Here is an 18,839-nt window from a genome sequence, read left to right on the forward strand (position 1 = left end):
TGAAAGGAATCCAGGATTGTTCCTTGTGGAACCAAGATTTTGCTTGGCCGCCGAGAAAATTGGAAACGAACGCCAACTTCTCCTTCTCTGAACACTCACCACCAACAAATTGAGCTTCAATCCTTGCGATCCACTGTTTTGGATCACCTCCGATGAAGATCGGAAGCTGTAAAGCTTGATGCGAAGACTCCGGTTGCATCGGACGTTTCTCAAGGTGATTCGACAACGCCGATAAAGTTTGCTTTATCTTTTTCAATGTCAAATCCAACGAATCGAACATCGGCTCATGTTCCGCCGACGTCTGCCGCAAACGCTGATGCTCACCGTCTAAGAACTTCAAACTCGCCTCATACTCCGCCATCGCCGTCGCGTTGAAGCTCCGATCTCAGTTTCACTGCACCAATGTAAGTTTTGTGATATCGTAACCTCTATAACTAACTCTTTATTGATAACCCAAACACTAACACACCATAGACGAAGGCAAGCACATCACAAGCTCTTCACCTAACAAAGATCAGAGACGAGAGCACATCACTCTCACACTAACCATTAGAGAGCACATCACTCTCTCACTAGCACATCGCTAGAACATTCAACAACAATAAGCATAACGAAGAAGAAGAGCTTCACGACTCTTTTAAGTTGATTCCTTAACCGCCAAGTCTCTTTCTCGTTCCAAGTATTTGCTCTCTTCTTTATCTCTGTCCACGTCATCCTCTTCTTCACTTACTTCCTTATGAAGAATCGTATCATATTTTGACAATATATAGTCAACCCATCTTTATAAAAACAACTCACATCTCTTCTTCCAAATAGCCAGAGTGTTGATTCAACACAGAGGTGAATGGTGTTCTTTACTATTTTTTTTTTTTTGCCTTCTTTTGCTGCTTTTTATTCTTTGATCTATCTTTTGTACTTGTTTGGGTGAACATGAATCTCCTGTTTATGTTTTGGATTAAATGTTGATACTTGAATCTGGAAGAAGACCTTCTAGATTAAAGATATCTTTGATTTACTAAAAAAAACTTGTTCACAATCTTGTTTCGCGATCTTAAATCAGTTTCTTTTCTGTCAACCAGGACCTTGAATTGTTTGTATAAACCTTGTTTGTGTTTCCTTAGTTAATAGCATATGCTTTCGTTTATAGAGATGATATTAATAAGCAAACATATTAATTAACTCCAAGGAAGTTTCATGTCTCACTAGGATGATCTGGACATGATATTTAGAGTAAATGATTTTAGATCTTTTCTGAACATCCTTTGGTGTTGCGTGTTCATCATAGTTGATTGTTGACTCCTGTGGTGAAGCAGGAAAGCAGTTATGGCTGAAGGAGTTGTGTCGTTTGGAGTTCAGAAGCTTTGGGAGCTCCTGAGTCAAGAATCTGAGCGATTGCAGGGAGTTGATGAGCAAGTTGATGAACTAAGATGTGAGTTGGGAAGGTTGTAGTCATTGTTGAAAGATGCAAATGCCAAGAAACATGATAGTGAAAGGGTGAGAAACTTCTTAGAAGATGTGAAGGAAATTGTTTATGATGCTGAGGATATAATCGAAGCCTTTCTTCTGAATGAATTTAGAGGAAAACAAAAAGGAATAAAGAAGCATGTGAGTAGACTTGCTTGCTTCTTAGTGAATCACAGGAAATTTGCTTCAGATATCGAAGACATAACTAAGAGAATCTCTCGGGTGATTGGGAGAATGCAAAGTTTAGGGATACAACAGTTTATTGTTCATTATCTCTGCAAGACATACAAAGGGAGCAAAAGGAGATCCGACAAACGTTTCCTAGCAATTCTGAAAGCTATCTTATGGGAGTGGAGCAGAGTGTTGAAGAATTGGTTGGTCATTTGGTTCAGAATGATAACATTCATGTGGTTTCTATATCTGGGATGGGCGGTATTGGTAAAACTACAGTAGCTAGACAATTTTTTCATCATGATGTTGTCCGGCGTCATTTTGATGGTTTCGCGTGGGTCTGTGTTTCACAACAGTTTACACAGAAGCTTGTTTGGCAAAGGATCTTGCAAGAACTTCGACCACATGATGGGGATATTAAAGAGATTGACGAATACACACTACAAGATAACTCTTTCAATTGTTGGAAACTGGTAAATATTTGGTTGTCCTCGATGATGTTTGGAAAGAAGAAGACTGAGACCAAATAAAGCAGTGTTTTCGTGGAAAAAAGGGTAAGTTACATAATGTACATTCTTTTCTAATTTCACAAGTGATTAATAACGATACAAGTATATATTAGAATAGCCCGCCGACTTTTGTCAAAAGCTAGCTAATCAATTGCCAGATTCCTTTGTTGACCCAAAGAAAGTTACAAAATCGTACATATCAGCTTGTAATGCACCATTACGTATGGATGTTCAAAAGGGACACAATCAAGTTGCTACAGAGTCTAAGGCATGTTTGAAACGTGGTAGACCAATAGGTTCCAAAGATAAGAACCCTCGTAAATCAAAGAAAGGTGCAATTAAAACCGAGGTTAAGGAAACCATAGACATGACCGCGACATACCCTAAGGAACCGATCAATGAGGTTTGGGACGCCAAACCTCAAGGTCCTGAAGGTATTGATAATAATGAGATCTCAACAAACTATATCATGTCTGGAATTCAATGGAACCGAAAAGATGTCGACATCGATGAAATATTTGCATATAAGGTAGCACTTGAAATCAATAAGGATCATGAACCCACATCCATATTAGAGTGCACTCAGAGTGCACTCAAGGATCATATTGACTAAAATGGAAAGAAGCCATAAACGTGGAGTTGAATTAATTAAAGAAAAGAAATGTGTTTGATCCGATCATAAGGACACCATTCGATGTAAAACCAGTAGGACACAAATGGATCTTTGTGGGAAGAGAAATGAGCATAATGAAATCGTGAGATATAAGGCACGACTTGTAGCACAAGGATTCTCACAAAGACCGGGGATAGATTATGAGGAAACATACTCCCCTGTCGTGGATGCAACGACTTTTAGATTTTTGATAAGCCTGGCTATAAGAGAAAGTCTTGATCTGCGACTAATGGATGTAGTGACCGCATATTTATATGGTCCACTGGATAATGAAATATATATGAGATTACCAGAAGGTATTGAGCTCGAAGATAAGAAAGGTTATCGAGAACAGCACTGCATAAGGCTGAACAAATCCCTTTATGGACTAAAACAAAGTGGGCGTATGTGGTACAATAGACTGTGTGAGTACCTAGTCAAAGAAGGCTAGAAGAATGATCCCATCAGTCCATATATCTTTATAAAGAAGTTTGCAAATAAAGGATTTGTAATCATAGCAGTATACGTGGATGATTTGAACATCCTAGGAACCTCTAGGGAAATTGCCCAAATAGTTGAATATCTCAAGAAAGAGTTTGAGATGAAAGACCTAGGTAAAACTAAGTTTTGTTTGGGATTGCAGCTTGAGTACATAAATGACGGAAACCTTGAGCATCAAATGGCATATACTGAAAAGGTACTCAAGAGATTCAATATGGACCAGGCCCACCCATTGCCTAGCCCAATGGTTGTGAGAAGCCTCGGATTGGACAATGATCCATTCGGTCCAAAGAAGAACGATGAAGAAGTTCTCGGTCCTGAAGTGCTATATTTCAGTGCCATAAGAGCTTTAATATATTTGGCTAGCCACACTAGACCAGATATTTGTTTTGCCGTGAACCTCCTATTAAGATTTAGTTCATGTCCGACCCAAAGGCACTGGAACGGTATCAAACATATATTGTGTTACCTAAAGGAACGATGGATTTGGGTCTATTCTATACTAACCTTAACAAAGAAGGTTTAGTTGGTTTTGCTGATGCAGGTTATCTATCGGATCCACATAATGCTAGATCTCAAACCGGCTATGTGTTTACACACGGTGGTACAACAATTTCATGGCGTTCAATGAAGCAGACCATTGCGGCCACTTCATCTAATCATGCAGAAATTTTAGCTATGCATGAGGCCAGCCATGAGTGTGTTTGGTTGAGATCAATGACTCAACACATCAGATCAGATTGTAGCATGGCCGATGACAAGGAGACGACCATCATATATGAAGATAACACAGCGTGCATCGCACAGCTCAAGAACGGTTACAACAAGGGAGATTGGAAGAAGCATATCTTGCCTAAGTTCTTCTTCACACATGAACTACAAAAGGCCGATGAAGTTCAAGTGGTACAAGTCCAATCTAACGACAACTCAGCCGATCTTTTCACCAAGTCATTACCAACATCAACATTCAGGAAGCTCACGCATCAGATTGGGATGCATAGACTCAAGGATATTTAGTGATGTTCAGAATAGGGGGAGTAATACGTGTTGTACTCTTTTTCCTTCACTATGGTTTTGTCCCACTAGGTTTTCCTGGTAAGGTTTTAATGAGGCAGCATCCCCAAGCGTATTATGATGATCTCTTACCATTTGTACGGTTATGTCATCCAAAGGAGAGTGTTGTAAACCATTGAAGATGGATCTCCATAACCGACCCTTACAAGCCCAAGTTCACAAGGCCCATCGTTGCTACCTATTCCCACTGTAAATATATTTATAATTCTATTGAGTTTAGGGCTTTTGTACCCCTATATATATGTACTACCATTGAATGTATAATACAACGATAAGTTTCCCAACAATGATCATGCTTCTCCCTTATATGTGTTTCTTTTTTTTTTTTTATGTGTGGTAAATACCCCCTAATATGCTTCGTGTAGTTTTAGAAACTTCGGATCTTTATCATCAAATATGAATACGTATATCCACACACAATATATCAACACATATTTGTATTCTTCCCGTTTGAAAAATCAACTCTCTATTATTGATACAATAGATATCTAACTTTGAAATTTCAAACATGAATGAATTTCTCAGAGCCATAATATATATTTTATGAAAATGTAATTTAAACTTTTAATATTTTGTTTTGGTACAAAATTTTAATACGATCTCTTTCAACATTTATGATCCAGCAGACTATGAAAACAGTATTGTACTATTGTGATAATGTCTTTCGGACTTGAATAAAATATGAGGCCAATTTTTAGTTATCTCAACTTCTAAATTTGGGGGACTAATTTATCGAGTCGATGTATTTTTCATGTTCTTCCTCGTTCAGTAATATTAACTGAGTATGCACGCTTCTCTCAACCCGAAGTTAACAATAACTTGAGTGTTAACAAAGTCAAAAAGATGTCTATCACTAAATTGAACACTTACAACACTAACATAACTTACATAAGTCAGTCGATCAACATTGATTTCATTTGCAAAGCCTTCGAGGTATTATATAAACTTTTCAAATGACTCACTAATCAATGGTACACCTAAGTCATCATATATATATATATATATATATATATATATATATACTAGGTACTAACCCGCGGAAAACCGCGGGCTGAACTTTTTAAAAATTTTTTTAGTAATTTATTTTGTGATTATGTTATTTATAAAGGTTTGTGATTAAAAATTCAGTTTGTTTATATTAAAAATTTTGTATTTTAAAAATATTTATTGAAAACCTGTCAATAAAACATTTGCATGTAATGAATAAAATAGTTTAAACCTTTGTCAATTAAACGCAATCATTGCTATAGTTGTGAAGTAAGTAAAAATATATAACTAACATGTAAAATAAACAACTAAATATAGGTAGTGAAAGTTTTGAAAAACCTCTTAAAAAACAAAATTCATTGTTTTTTTCGGTGGCTTTCCTTACTTGTCTGTAATAAGCACCTTCAAGCATTAAATATATTCAAATCTCAACTTAGTTTTATTTTCCTAAAGAACGGTGGCTAAAAAAAATATAACTTTTTTAAATAGATAAGATATTATACCTATATCTTTTATTTTTTTATATATTAATTTTTAAAATCTAAGCCGTTAAATCGAACTGTTATATATTTTATTATATTTGATTTTTGATAAAACATTTAACCCGTGCTGGAAAAGTTTTTTGATAAAATTTGTAGTTATATAGATTTTATTCAATTAGATTTTTAGAATCTTACCTGTTATTTTTTTAAAAGTACAAATTAGTTTTTATTCTAATAGATTTTTTTTTTTACTTTTCTACAATTTTTTTTATTTTATGTGTCCCAATTTTTGTTTTTTAATTAATTATATTTATTTAATTAATTAATTAATTTTAATTAAGTTTTTCTAATGGCAATTAAATGAAATTTTTTACACATTTTAAGCTTTGTTTCATATTTGTACTTCCCATTTAATATAGTAGAATATAACTTGTACCAATGATTATTCATATTGGATCGATAAATTTACGAAAATTCTTATACTAGGGATGAAGTAGATTTACATACGGGTGACATCACAATAGTATCAGACTAGTGACATCATAATAGTATCAAACGAGTGACATCATTATACTATCGAATCCTTTTAGTTGCCATTCAAGCAAAGAGCCAATAAGCTGGTAGCCTTTCATTTTTTGTTACTTAGATTTCGTTCATAAAATTCGTAAATATAATATCAGAATTTTATATTTTATTTTTCAGCCTGGCCGTGATAAGATAAGCGTAAAAGTAAGACTGTAAACAGATCTCATGTATGATTATATATATATACCACACATGCAACTTATACTTTGCAGCATAACAAAAGAAAAAGAAAGAAAAAAAAAAGTTTGGTTCATTCTTCTTCTTCTTCTTCAGAGAAGTACAATCTCTATAAAATATATTTTTCAGACCAAAATATCATCATGCTATATTCACCAGCGAAGCTGTTCTGGCTCTTCCTCTCGTGCATTGTGCTGTTTGTCAACTACAACAATAGTGGCTTCGTGACCGCAGCAAATAGCATTGGCTTGAACTACGGCCTCCTCGGAAATAACCTCCCGCCTCCGTCCACTGTTATCAACCTTTTCAAGTCCTTAAACGTTACTAAAATCCGAATCTTCAACCCAAACACTGAGGTCCTCAACGCCTTACGCGGCCGCCGCGAATTTCAAGTCATGGTTGGCGTTAGGGACGAGGAATTGGATCATCTCAAGTCCAACGAAGAAAATGTAAGGGAATGGTTCAAGAACAACATCGAGCCTTATTTGGCCGACGTCAACATTGCGTTCATTACTGTCGGTAATGAAGTCATCCCCGGAAACTACGGTGATTTTGTGCTTCCAGTCATGCGGTCTCTCACCAACCTCGTCAAGTCGAGGAATCTTCCAATCTCGATAAGCACCGTGGTGGCCATGAAAAACCTCGCTCAATCATACCCACCTTCTAACGGAACGTTTACTTCCTTAGGACGTAAACAACTTGTTCCCGTTCTGCAACTATTGTCCCAAACAAGGACGCCCATACTTGTGAACATTTATCCTTATTTTGCTTACGCGGAAGACCCAAAAAGCATCCGTCTCGACTATGCCACCTTCGACGCTAGGACTGTCGTGGTCCAAGATAGACAACTGGGATATTCGAACTTGTTTGATGCCATTTTTGACGCATTTGTGTGGGCGATGGAGAAGGAAGGAGTGAAAGGTTTACCCATGGTGGTGTCCGAGACCGGATGGCCATCCGCCGGGAATGGAAGCTTAACCACACCAGATATCGCGGGTACCTACAACAGAAATTTTGTGCAGCATATAAGAAGTGGAAAAGGGACGCCTAAGAGGCCCAACAATGGTATGGACGGATATATATTTGCAACGTTCAACGAAAATAAGAAACCGGCCGGGGTAGAACAAAATTTTGGGTTGTACAATCCTAGCGATATGAAGCCCATCTACAAGCTATTTTAAATTGTGAAAGTTTCTTACACTTTCCGGATTAACTACTAGTAATGCCTACATGTTTGTGAATTTAAGTGAACTTAAGAAGTGATACACATGTTATAAGCAACTGAAGTCTATGAGATGATGAGATCTCGTAGAGTACCTTAGTTGACTTTGTAACACATCTAGCTGTGTTGTATTTTAAAACCAGTCTTCCAGCTGGTTTAATAAATAAACGTACTCTGTATCTTCATCTATATATCTAGCAGAAGAGTTTGCCATATGCATCATCACATCGGTCCTATATTTGCATTTTGTATAAGATTGCATGTACCCAAAATAATAATATATTATATAATACAAACCAGCGTCCCAAATTAATTCTAAAATTCAAGAGTTTATGTTAGTAGAAAAATCAAACAAACATGTTTGTGCTTAATATGTGTCAATGGCTTAGTTAGTTTCTCTCAGACTGCAAAACCCCATAATATAAGTTCGAAAAGTCGAATTGTTCTTGGTTTCGAGTGTTTCGAACACATTAACATACAATTTTTTCTTGTTTTTTTAGTTGTTCCGTATTAGTGTCGCCGGACTCACACTCGGAAGCTAACTAATAAGTTCCACATCAGAAGTAGTGTCTAGGTCAGAACATTACATTTCTATTGAAAATGTTAGCATTGAGACGTATGGACACACCTGAGATCTCAAGAACAGAACCAACATCAGCAGTGGTGTATCCCAAAGTTAACCTCCACATTTCCTCGGCCGGGCTGTTTAATTGCCCAGAATGAAAAGATCTATCGAAGAAAGAAAGCTGAAGATTTCCATTCATGGGCCAAAATAACAAAAGATGAATGTGGAAGAAGAAGAGTCTCACTTCTGAGTAAGCCATATTATGAAGTTAAAAGATGCTGTAGACGATGATAGATGAAGTTAGTGGCCAGTTGTTCAGGAGAGAACTTTTTTCATTTCTCTCTGCCACTTTATTAGATTCAGGGTCATGGAACAAAACTTTGACAGCATCAAAAGACTGATCATCATCAAACTTGTGATTCTACTTCTTTTTAGGCTTTGGTCTCCTTATCAATTCTTTTTAAACACTAATGAAATTCTGATTTAGTCAAAGCAAGAAAACATAATTTAGGAAAATAAACCAACCAAATCTTTATAAAACAACAAACTAGGGGTTTACACAAGTGGGCTTGTTCGTGTTATCTAGAGGGTTCAAGTAAAGAACAACCATTGATCACAAATATTACTAAGCTTCTACAAATGTGAGACATTCATTCTTGAGGCCATAAATGGATTAACATTGAACAAAAAAGGAAAGAAGAATGTCTGAAAAAACTTAGATTCAACCAAAAAGGTGATTCGTTTCACAAATTGCAATGATGCTTTCTCAAACATAATGGAAGCCAAACACCGGATCTAGTAATATCACATTCATATCTTCAAAGATGTAACTCCAACTGTAACCACATTTCTTGTAATGAATGCAAACAGAGTTTCACTGAAGAACGACATAGGATTCATCTTCTCCCTTTCTTTTTGGTCCAGAGCAAAGCATCATTCATGGCACCTCTCAACCCTTTATCATCTTTAGCATCATAGAAGCATTTGCGTCTCTTCGAGTCCCTTATGAGTTCTGCCCAAATCGAACCACTCTGAGACAGTGTTGACTCATTTCCAATCACCCATAAACAGTGCCTTGCTCGAGGTAGTGCCACATTGGCTCTTTGACGGTTAGTGAGAAACCCGACCTTCCGGTTACCGTTACTTCTAACAGTGGATATGATGATAATGTCTTCTTCTCCTCCTTGAAACCCATCTACAGACCGAACATTCAAAGTGAAAAGATGATCTGATAAGGAACTGTACTTATCTCCGATTCTCTCTTGGATTGCTCTGACTTGTCCTTTATAAGGTGTAACTACTCCAACACTCATCTTTATCTTTCGTTCACTTGAAACTGTTTCAGAATTAAGCAATACTTATTAAAAAGAATATTAAGAGATTAACAAGTACATCAAATGATCAAAAGCAATAAAGACTAGGGTATATACCTTTGAAAAGATTGGACATGATTTCAGAAATAACAGCTACTTCAACCATGTTTTTAGGACTATGTCCATCACCAAACTCTTCTTTTCCACGTCCAACATTGATAAAAGAGAACGAACCAAACATGTTTCCTTGGAGAAACATCTTTTGATAATTGCTTTCTTGAACATTCGCAGCATCTGTGATTCTCCCACCATAAAACTCCGTATTAGGGAAACAACTAATCGAAGGATGCATTCGGTATTGAACATTAAGCAAGTGTTTGCTGTGACCAAGCAAAACCAATCTCTCGAACAAGCTTCTTCCAAATTTCGCCTTTTCACATTCATCGTTATGAACCAGTGCAGGTAACTGAAACTCATCTCCTAGTAGAACAGCATGACGCAGTCCCTGAAGTTGCAATGCAGCAACTGATTCACATTCCTTAAGCTGAGCGGCTTCGTCAACCACAAGATAATCTACATTTCCTGTCCTTTCCCCACTCATTTCGGCAGAACATGAAGCTGTACAGAAAATTGCATGCGCGTTCTGTAGACAAAATCTCCTAATACCTTCTTCATTTTCAAAAGCGTCTGGAACCTTGAAACGTTCCAAAATCGAACTTATAGCTTGAATGCAATCTACACTGATGATTCTTTTGAAACTTCTCTTCTTAGAATCAATTGTAGAAGAATTCTCTTGCAAGAAACTTCTCTTCTTAGAATCAATTGTAGAAGAATTCTCTTGCAAGAAACTTCTCTTCTTAGAATCAATTGTAGAAGAATTCTCTTGCAAGAAACTTCTCTTCTTAGAATCAATTGTAGAAGAATTCTCTTGCAAGAAACATCTAACACGGTGAAGAGCTTGGCGGGCTTCTATCACTTTCTGAACATCTTTAAAAGAAACGAAAGACTTAGGCAGATGAGTGCACAAATCAACCATATCTTTCTCCAATTCTTCAGTTAAGCCACTGAATTTCATCTTCACAAACTCTCCACTGAATTTCATCTTCACAAACTCTCCAAATGTAGGAATGTTTATAACTTCTTGCTTCTTGTTTTCAGATTCGTCCATAATCTTTTCACCTTCTTCCTTCATCTTTTCAACTTTTTCCTTCTTCTTCTTTTTCAATTCACGTACACATTCCTTGAACTCGGCCTCTGTGTTCTCAAGAAAATGTATCAGTGACTCCAATCTCTGCCTCCATCCATTAGGTGACGAAAACAGCTTCTGAAAATTTCTGATGCGATGATCAAGAAGCACACTGCAACGATCATCATCCTTTTTTATCCCCATTCTTATGTGGTGACCAGCTAAAACAATGTTCCCCAATCAGTAACTGGCATGTTCTGAAGATGTCTTCGATAAAGCCAATAGCCTCGATGTTACGTCTACAACAGCTGTGTTTGTAGGAGCACACACAACTGTTTTGCACCTTAGTTTGAGAAGGGCAAAAACAAGAGTTGCAACTGTCTTTGTTTTGCCTGTTCCAGGAGGTCCCCATATCAGCTTCACACTCTTCTTATGTTTACAGTTTCTTGCCTCAAGGCAGCTCAAGATTGCAGATTTTTGGGAAGAGTTCATGTTCGTGGATTATATCCAAAACATTTTGTCCCCAATTCCTAGAAGAAACAGTTTGCTCTGTACCCTGAAAATACAAGAAATCCACAATTGACAAACCAAAACATTAACTTGAGGGACTGCAGAGAGGAGAAAATGATATGTTTTGATATGATACATTATGAAATCAAGAGCATTTCTTATATACATACCGCTGTATTTGGCTGTAGAACACTCTTGATGAGATCAAAGTTGGGAGCTCCATGGTGCAAAGCATTCCATATACGAATGTTCGTAGTTGGATTCATGAGAAATACACCAAAACCAAATGCAGTTTTCTCATCATGGGATATTAATTTTGACAAAATAACAGAGATATCTGGATCTCTCTGTCTCTTTTCGTCTGAGATTTTGGGATGATTATCGACAGACACATAGGCAAGAAGCAATGGGTTCAAGTCACGGTAACTTCTTGGTCTTGTCTTTGTGAGAGCTATGAGATCTCCACAATGTGGCTGGTAATTTGCTATATTATCTCCATCCATCAATCTTAGAGTGTGTAGATAACTGTTGCAACTTCCACTTGATTCCCTTGTACTTTTCTCCAAGAAACTTAATTGAAAGAGAGGAGCTTTCGACAAAGATTTGAAGCTTGAGCACAAAGCGGTTCGCGTTTCCTCAAGTAGGTGAGGAACAAAACACTTAAAGTATTCATCAGTGGAACTAAACCTGTCTGGTATTGTCTTTATCTGTTACAGAACCATTAATTATAATAAGAACCAAAAGATGTGATCCAAGGAAGAAAGGGTTACGAGAAATGAGAAAAACCTTATCCTTGTAGAGATCTTTGTTGAGGATATCTTTGATGGACCAAGAAAAGATCCTATCAAGTAGACTTGTTATCTCCTTTCTTCCCGTGATCTTTCCACGTTTAGTACTAACTTTCTTTCCTGCGAGATTACATAACAAAGAACAATCCAAAGATAAGTACATAAAACAAGAGTGAAAAGCCGAGTGATGTTAATAGATCTCTAAAGATGTGATTTGTCTTACAAGAGAAGTAGATAGAGTGATAGATAGGTAGTGAAGCTGCTAGAAGAAGAGTGTAGTAGAGAATCAACAAATGCAAAGAGAGACAACAACGACAAGTGTGGAGAATATAAGGAAGAAGAAGTCGAAAGGTCTAGCTAGAATTTGAAGAGTCTTTATTTTTATTTTTATTTTCACCAATTTACATAAGGGGGAATTTGAAAATGGCACTTTTAAGTTTTAACAACCCAAAAAAAACGTGAAACACAAAACGAAAATACAACTTCGTTTGCTAGAGATACATTTGTTTTTTTTGCCATCCTCTTGTCCCAGTCTCCTACCCCTTTCTGTTTAATTTAATTATTCTTTTCCAATTTTAATTAAAATTAGGTGACTACATTTTTTTTTAATCTTTTTTTAAAAACAACTAAAAATGTATATAGTATTTTTTTCCAAATGTAAGAATTAAAAAAAAAATTATATCATAGAATTTCGTTTAGTGTTTAATTGTTTATTAAACTTTTCCTAAAAATTGATATATATATATATATATATATATATATATATATATACTCTTTGCTTTCGTTTTAATTTATTTGTAGTGTTTTTTTTTTTTTGTATTAATATTTGGAAGTAATGCATTTGAACGATAATTTGTGATGGAAATGCCCAAAACGTGGTTGTCTGGTTGATTATAGCATCTCAAACGTGGAACATCGTGTAAAAATATGAAACTAGTCTTTTACGAAATGTGATCCTGTCCCAAACATGGAATTGGTATATGGTTATCTGCCAAAAGAAAATCATTCACTTACTCTTTTTACGTGTTTGTCTTCTCTCTATCGTATTGGCTGGTTTCTTCTACAACCTTTGCCCACATGTTTCCCAGTTTCTCTGCGTACCCAACCTGCATCCAATTGGACAACACAACTCATTCGTTTACATACCGGACTCTATTCGATTACTAGCAAATTTACAAATTCTGGTCCCCCTCTTCTCTCCGGCATTCTCTTTTAAAGCTTTTACTACTCACATTTGCCTAGATGAATGCCATTTTTTTTTATCTTACTTTTTAATTTCTCCACTCTTGAAATCTTACTACGAATGGAATCACAAACTCTTTTACTCGACCTTAACAATCTCCTAATCATTCTTCACTCTTTCTCGCTTCTGAGAGGTACTAACGTGACTCGACTGTAAGGAGAGGCGAAAGGAGCCTCTACGCAGACAAACTTTTATTGGGCAATAAGGAAAGGCTGTTACCTTCTAATGGTAATGTGCTGCATAATAATGCTAGTCCCAGTTCACCCATGGTTTCCCCCATGTCTTGCTATGCCCTTCACAAGGGATTCTGCCAACAAAAAGAATCCACAAAAGGTTTGTTTCCAAGCAGGATACTACATACTGACAGAATGATGCATGTTTCAATTTACAAGGACGAAATGTTACCTGTTGGTGAGGCATTGATAATTTAAAGCTCAAGATCATGCATCTTTTCCTTCTTTTCCAAAATTCTTCATCGTCTTCAACAACTTGTGGTTTTGATCCATCCCAGTCATTAGAATCTGGTTGCCTCAACTCCTTGAATTTACTACCTCCTCTGGCAGGTTGAATCACCTCATGCACTAGGCCGACGGAGGCTCCGCTGTCACCAAACAACCACAATATCCAACATCCTAGAGGCCACATCAGTGCTCATTGGTAGCGGCAAATTCCCTTGCACCTGAAGAAACAATTTCAACTCATCATTGTTCCTGATAGCATAGTGTGAACGTAGCCCGCGCATGTATTTCTCCAATGCAACACTTCTTTGCTCCACAAAGTGTTGTTTCTGTCAACTCTAAAGAAAAATGAAGACGAAACAGGAGGACCGCACAGGTTCTAGAGAGTTTCATTGCATCCAGCGGAGAATCGGAGGTTAGAAATCACATCTTTGAGCGAATGAAATCGTGGACCACAGCAGATAGAGCACGTAAAACAGTCATGGTGCAACAGAGAGTCCTACATAAATCTAAGGGAAAGCTACTGGAAACACTCAAGCAGCAATTGTTCCATGTTTGATCTTTAATCATATTAACACTTTAGAGCAAGAATACTGCTTCTCTTTGCTATTTCCACTTTAACACAGAACACGGATATTGATTGATCGACGTTTCAAATACATTTCGAAAACATATGTTACATTGATCTTCACTCTTTCCTATGCAACAAATTTCTGACAACGAGTATCCTTATGAATGTTTTGGCAACGAATGGAACAAAACCTCATCCCACATAAACAACAATTGTATCCAGCAATATAACCACAAACCGAGCAGAAATGGCGACGAGAAGACGAGCTCGGAGGTCCCACGGCTGCTTTCAAGTAAGTCGGCACATGCGCCGGTAAAGATTCCAAATTTGCCTAAAACAGATGATTCTTAGAACCACAACTCTAATGACCTAACTACAAAACTAACAACAAAAAAGTGAATTAGTTTAGTTACCTCCTGCAAAAGCTCAAGGAAAGATTTAGGAGCTCTACGAGCTTCTAAAGCTTTAGCTTGTCGAGTTTTACGCTTTGATCCTTTGTGTTGCTTCTTCTGTACGTAACCTACCAACCCAACAAAACAAAGATTAAACTACAGATTTCACACAGAGAGATATCTTCAAATGTGAAAGCTAGATTTATTCACCAAGATCATCGTCTTCATCAAGAGAAGCTTCTTCATCATCGTTCACATCTACCACTTCAATAGCACCATTGTCGTTCTCTAAAGCCTCTAGCCGAGCTATAGCAGCCTACACAATCAACCACTTTTCAAAGACGATTCAATTTTTTTTTCCCTAAACCCAAACAAAAAAAAAATGTGATTTTATCTCACCTGAGTTCGATTGTCATTGCTTGTAAGAGCTGCCGCCATCTTCGTAGCAACCTTACGAGTCCGATTCGATACTCGACGATTCGTCATCTCTTCCTCCATCTCGGTAAAATTCAGTTCACCGGCGACGATGGAAGCGCAGCGGCGGTAGAATTGTATTCGGCGGTGTCTCTTTTTTTAGGTTATATTTTCATAGAAATAGTCAGAACGGACCGTTGGGCCTTATGTTTTAACAAATTACCAAAGCCCGAAGTAAAAGTGAAAAGCCTGCTTCTATACTGGAATTTTTATTAAAGAAAATTTCACGGAGCACTCCAAAAAAGTTTTTCTTCGCAGATTGGCAAAGTCAATATGACTTTGAATTAATTACAGAATTAGGCCTTTTTTTTTCAGTTTCTTATAGATTTAGGACTTATAGACTATAAGTTATAGTCCAGACTTACAGATTTAGACAAAATTATCTTTCTCACATTAATCCTTAATATGACGATCTGCGNTTTTTTTTTTTTTTTTTTTTTTTTTCAGATTTTCAAATCTCTGATTAAATAAGGAGTTGCAGCCATGGATGGTGAGTTCCACCTTGATGATGATCAGCTTATCGTCGTTAAGCAATTGAACCATTTACCAACTAATTTTTTTTGGATTTGTGAATCGCAGAACATGTAAAATATTTTTAATTTGGATTAGATTTTAAAATGAATCGGAAGAGTTGCCGGAAAAAATGAATTGAAAGCTTTTGGGTTCACTAAACAAGATGGTCAGCGGACCTTGGAGGTGGAGTTCCTGGTTTGGAGAAATACAAACCAACGATGGTGGAGACTGGAGAAATAGAAAATCTATTAATGTTTCTGATTGAAGCCCTTGGGTTCTCTAGGTAGTGTCCTTTAGGGTTTAGTTTTTTTTTTCATCTAAAACAAATTAGACGAATCCATGATTACTTAAATTTCTTCATTTAATCTAAAATAGATTGAATCCTTTGAATTCACCTGATCAAAGATGGTGGATTAGATAAAAAAAAAACAGTGATGGTTGTCGCTGGGGGAGAAGAGCGAAGAAGAAGGAGGAGAGGAGAAGGATAAAATCGTAATTGCAAATGAGGGAGAAAGGCCTAAAAACGAGAGTTCGGGTAATCATACCTATTCTCTAATACTTGAGCCAACAAAGGCTCTTATCTGTAATAATCCCATATGACTTTCCATAGAGCAGCCACAAGGATAAAAGTTACACAAGTACTCCCATTGGTCATCCCAAGACAATGTATTTCATTTTTTTAATAATTAAGTGATTGAAAAATAATGTTTTAATCTGAAAATTCCAGAAATACGCCACGTGTCACTTATCTACAGGTTACATTTTTTTTTCTTTCTCTCTCTTTCGATTCCAACAAACCGATGAAAACAAAACGATCGAGAACAGCGACGACAAATCCTTTCGGAAAGCTTGATCCTTTACCGATAGGAGGAGACGTCCGACGGCGGTTGCAGTCTAGGCCTTATTTTCGTACACCTCCGTTCTTCGTGAAAGCAAAAAAGGAAACAGGTGTCTCTGGTTTCTGCTCTTTCTCGTCTTCTTCTTCGACCGTCTCTACTGCTGGATTCATCGGTTGGTATTTGGATATGGTGAAATCCCGGCCAGTTCTTACCAAATCCGTCACTTCTTCGCTTATTTACATCGCCGCCGACTTGTCTTCTCAAGTCATTTCATAACTTCTTTTTTTTTGTTCCAAAAATCAGAAGCCATAGTTTACTTATTGATTTTTGTATGTTATGTGTTGATGTTCTTCAAGTTAAAGACTTAATTTTGATCTTGGTTGATTCAGTTTTAATATTTCACTATGTGCTTTAGCAATTTGAGAATTGGAATTGAGTTGTCAGATTTTGTTTGCGTTTATTTGTGCGTTGTTGATATATGTGACTTAGAGCTGGTGTTTGTGTTTGATATAACAAAGGATTAGTTTTGGGGAAAAAATTCAAACTTGTTTTGTTGTTTGTAGTAGCAATGGATGTTCTTCGTTTGGGAGTCTGCTTCTCGGTGCCACCATCGCTGCTTCTCAGAGAAGGTAAAGTTACAAAGCTTTTTACAAGTTGCGGGTTTAGTAGTTGATTTCCGATTGATTGTTGACATTGATATCTTGTTCTATGTTGAGTTTTGTGTTGAGTTTGTAGAATATGTTCTATCTTCAAAGAATTAGACTGTTTTCTGCTTTAGTTATGGTTATGTTTTAAGTCTTGTTTGTAGAATAAAAAGGTATTGATTTAGTTATGGTTATGTTTTAAGTCTTGTTTGAAGTCTTGCTTTGTTGTTGACATTGATAGCTTGTCAAGGTCCCTATGACCCTATACTGATAAAAGCATGGGAAGAATGGGATAATTTACATGGCTCTGAGAATGATCACCCAGATTTCCCAGAAAAACAAGTAAGATTTTTTTTCTCTCCATAAAATTTCAAAACTGTCTGTTTATGTAGGACGCTGTATAATCTGTAGAAGCAATATTCATTTTCTGTGTGGTGTTTGCTTCCAGTGTTATGTCATGTTTGTTCTAGAACATGGTGGCAAAGACCTTGAAAGCTTTGTTCTTTTGAACTTTGATGAACAGTTTCGCTCAATGTTCTGGAACATGGTGGCAAAGAACATGATGAACTTTTGAACTTTCATAATCACCATGTTCTGTTTCTCTTCTATCTAACGACAGTTTCGCTCGAACAAATATTATGTGGCGAATTTATCTCGTGACTATCGTACTTACCAAGAAGTCATTTGTAAGTTTTTCACTTTCAGGATACATATCTGATTATTAGTTACCACAACTTAGAAAAGCCTGTTAATATTCCTTTCCTTGTGTGACGGTTTTAGGAACGGTCTTCAAAAAAACGAAAGAGAACTACGGTCACTAAAGAAGCGGATGGAGAAGTATGAATCAGCTAAAGAGGCTGTTTCAGATCCTTTCTTCTCAGATATGTTGATGGACCAAACATCATGAAGAATATAATAAACCCCATAAGTGATTATCCCGAAGCTCCCTCTCTCTTTCATGTGTATATTGTTTGCCTAGCCACTTAAATCAACAGTATTAGCTCTTGCTTCATGATATGATCTATATACCAATCTCAATCTCTTCAAATGTATGCAAGAACTGATATGTTAATTATTTTTTGTATGTGACAATAGTTTAATGGTAGCTTTTGCCTATGCATGCATATACTTTTGAAACCATGAATTCTTTTGAAACCATAGTTTCTAGTTTTATTTTCTTAATATTGCATATATTATATAATTAACATTTATACCATTATAAAATATATTTAAAACACATTTTTAACAAAAATTATATAAGACATCCATATTTAGGGATGACTAATGGAGGAAAAAAAAAAAAAAACAATGGGATGAAGATCTATACTTAGATTAATATTATTTTTAATATTATTAAAAGTTTGCGACATTAATAAAAGGATGAGGAATGAGCATACTCTTACAACTAAACAATTAGTTTGGTTACCCAGCAAATATCCTTACAACTAAACAATTAGTTTGGTTACCCAGCAAATACATTACATATTTTGATTAATATAAAATTTATATATATATAACT

General features: G+C 36.3%; 4 protein-coding genes and 2 pseudogenes across 17 annotated transcripts; 3 read left to right on the forward strand and 3 right to left on the reverse strand.

Moving 5' to 3' along the window:
- LOC109127321 lies at nucleotides 5–748 on the reverse strand (the record flags this gene model as incomplete). The annotated part of the gene is made up of 1 exon (XM_019231921.1): nucleotides 5–748. A coding segment is annotated over exon 1 (357 nt), but the record flags the coding sequence as incomplete, so codon positions are not given.
- LOC109127322 lies at nucleotides 934–2,257 on the forward strand (annotated as a pseudogene).
- LOC104728230 (probable glucan endo-1,3-beta-glucosidase BG4) lies at nucleotides 6,629–8,015 on the forward strand. Its single transcript, XM_010447248.2, has one exon. The coding sequence runs from the start codon at nucleotides 6,746–6,748 to the stop codon at nucleotides 7,781–7,783; it is 1,038 nt and encodes a 345-aa protein (XP_010445550.1). The 5' UTR covers nucleotides 6,629–6,745; the 3' UTR covers nucleotides 7,784–8,015.
- Nucleotides 8,999–14,383, reverse strand: LOC104724071 (annotated as a pseudogene).
- Nucleotides 14,504–15,437, reverse strand: LOC104724072 (SWR1 complex subunit 6). The gene is made up of 4 exons (XM_010442520.2): nucleotides 15,250–15,437; nucleotides 15,061–15,166; nucleotides 14,872–14,978; nucleotides 14,504–14,789 (listed from the first exon to the last, which is right to left on the reverse strand). Exons 1-4 carry the CDS (start codon nucleotides 15,346–15,348, stop codon nucleotides 14,586–14,588), a joined length of 516 nt encoding a protein of 171 aa, XP_010440822.1. The 5' UTR covers nucleotides 15,349–15,437; the 3' UTR covers nucleotides 14,504–14,585.
- Nucleotides 16,488–18,460, forward strand: LOC109124853. Of its 14 annotated transcripts, none has more exons than XR_757510.1 (4): nucleotides 16,488–16,503; nucleotides 17,240–17,305; nucleotides 17,844–18,006; nucleotides 18,101–18,460. XR_757510.1 is itself a non-coding variant. In XM_019231586.1 (4 exons), the coding sequence occupies exons 1-3, from the start codon at nucleotides 16,638–16,640 to the stop codon at nucleotides 17,892–17,894; spliced, it is 492 nt and encodes a 163-aa protein (XP_019087131.1). In that variant the 5' UTR covers nucleotides 16,514–16,637; the 3' UTR covers nucleotides 17,895–18,006; nucleotides 18,101–18,460. The 14 variants fall into 14 exon arrangements, 4 of the variants coding, with proteins under 4 accessions (XP_019087131.1, XP_019087132.1, XP_019087133.1 ...); XM_019231586.1 differs by lacking the exon at nucleotides 16,488–16,503 and adding an exon at nucleotides 16,514–16,940 and having other exon boundaries at nucleotides 17,243–17,305; nucleotides 17,769–18,006; XM_019231587.1 differs by lacking the exon at nucleotides 16,488–16,503 and adding an exon at nucleotides 16,514–16,865 and having other exon boundaries at nucleotides 17,243–17,305; nucleotides 17,940–18,006.

This window comes from Camelina sativa, chromosome 11 (genome assembly GCF_000633955.1).
Source record: "Camelina sativa cultivar DH55 chromosome 11, Cs, whole genome shotgun sequence".
Taxonomy (NCBI): domain Eukaryota; kingdom Viridiplantae; phylum Streptophyta; class Magnoliopsida; order Brassicales; family Brassicaceae; genus Camelina; species Camelina sativa.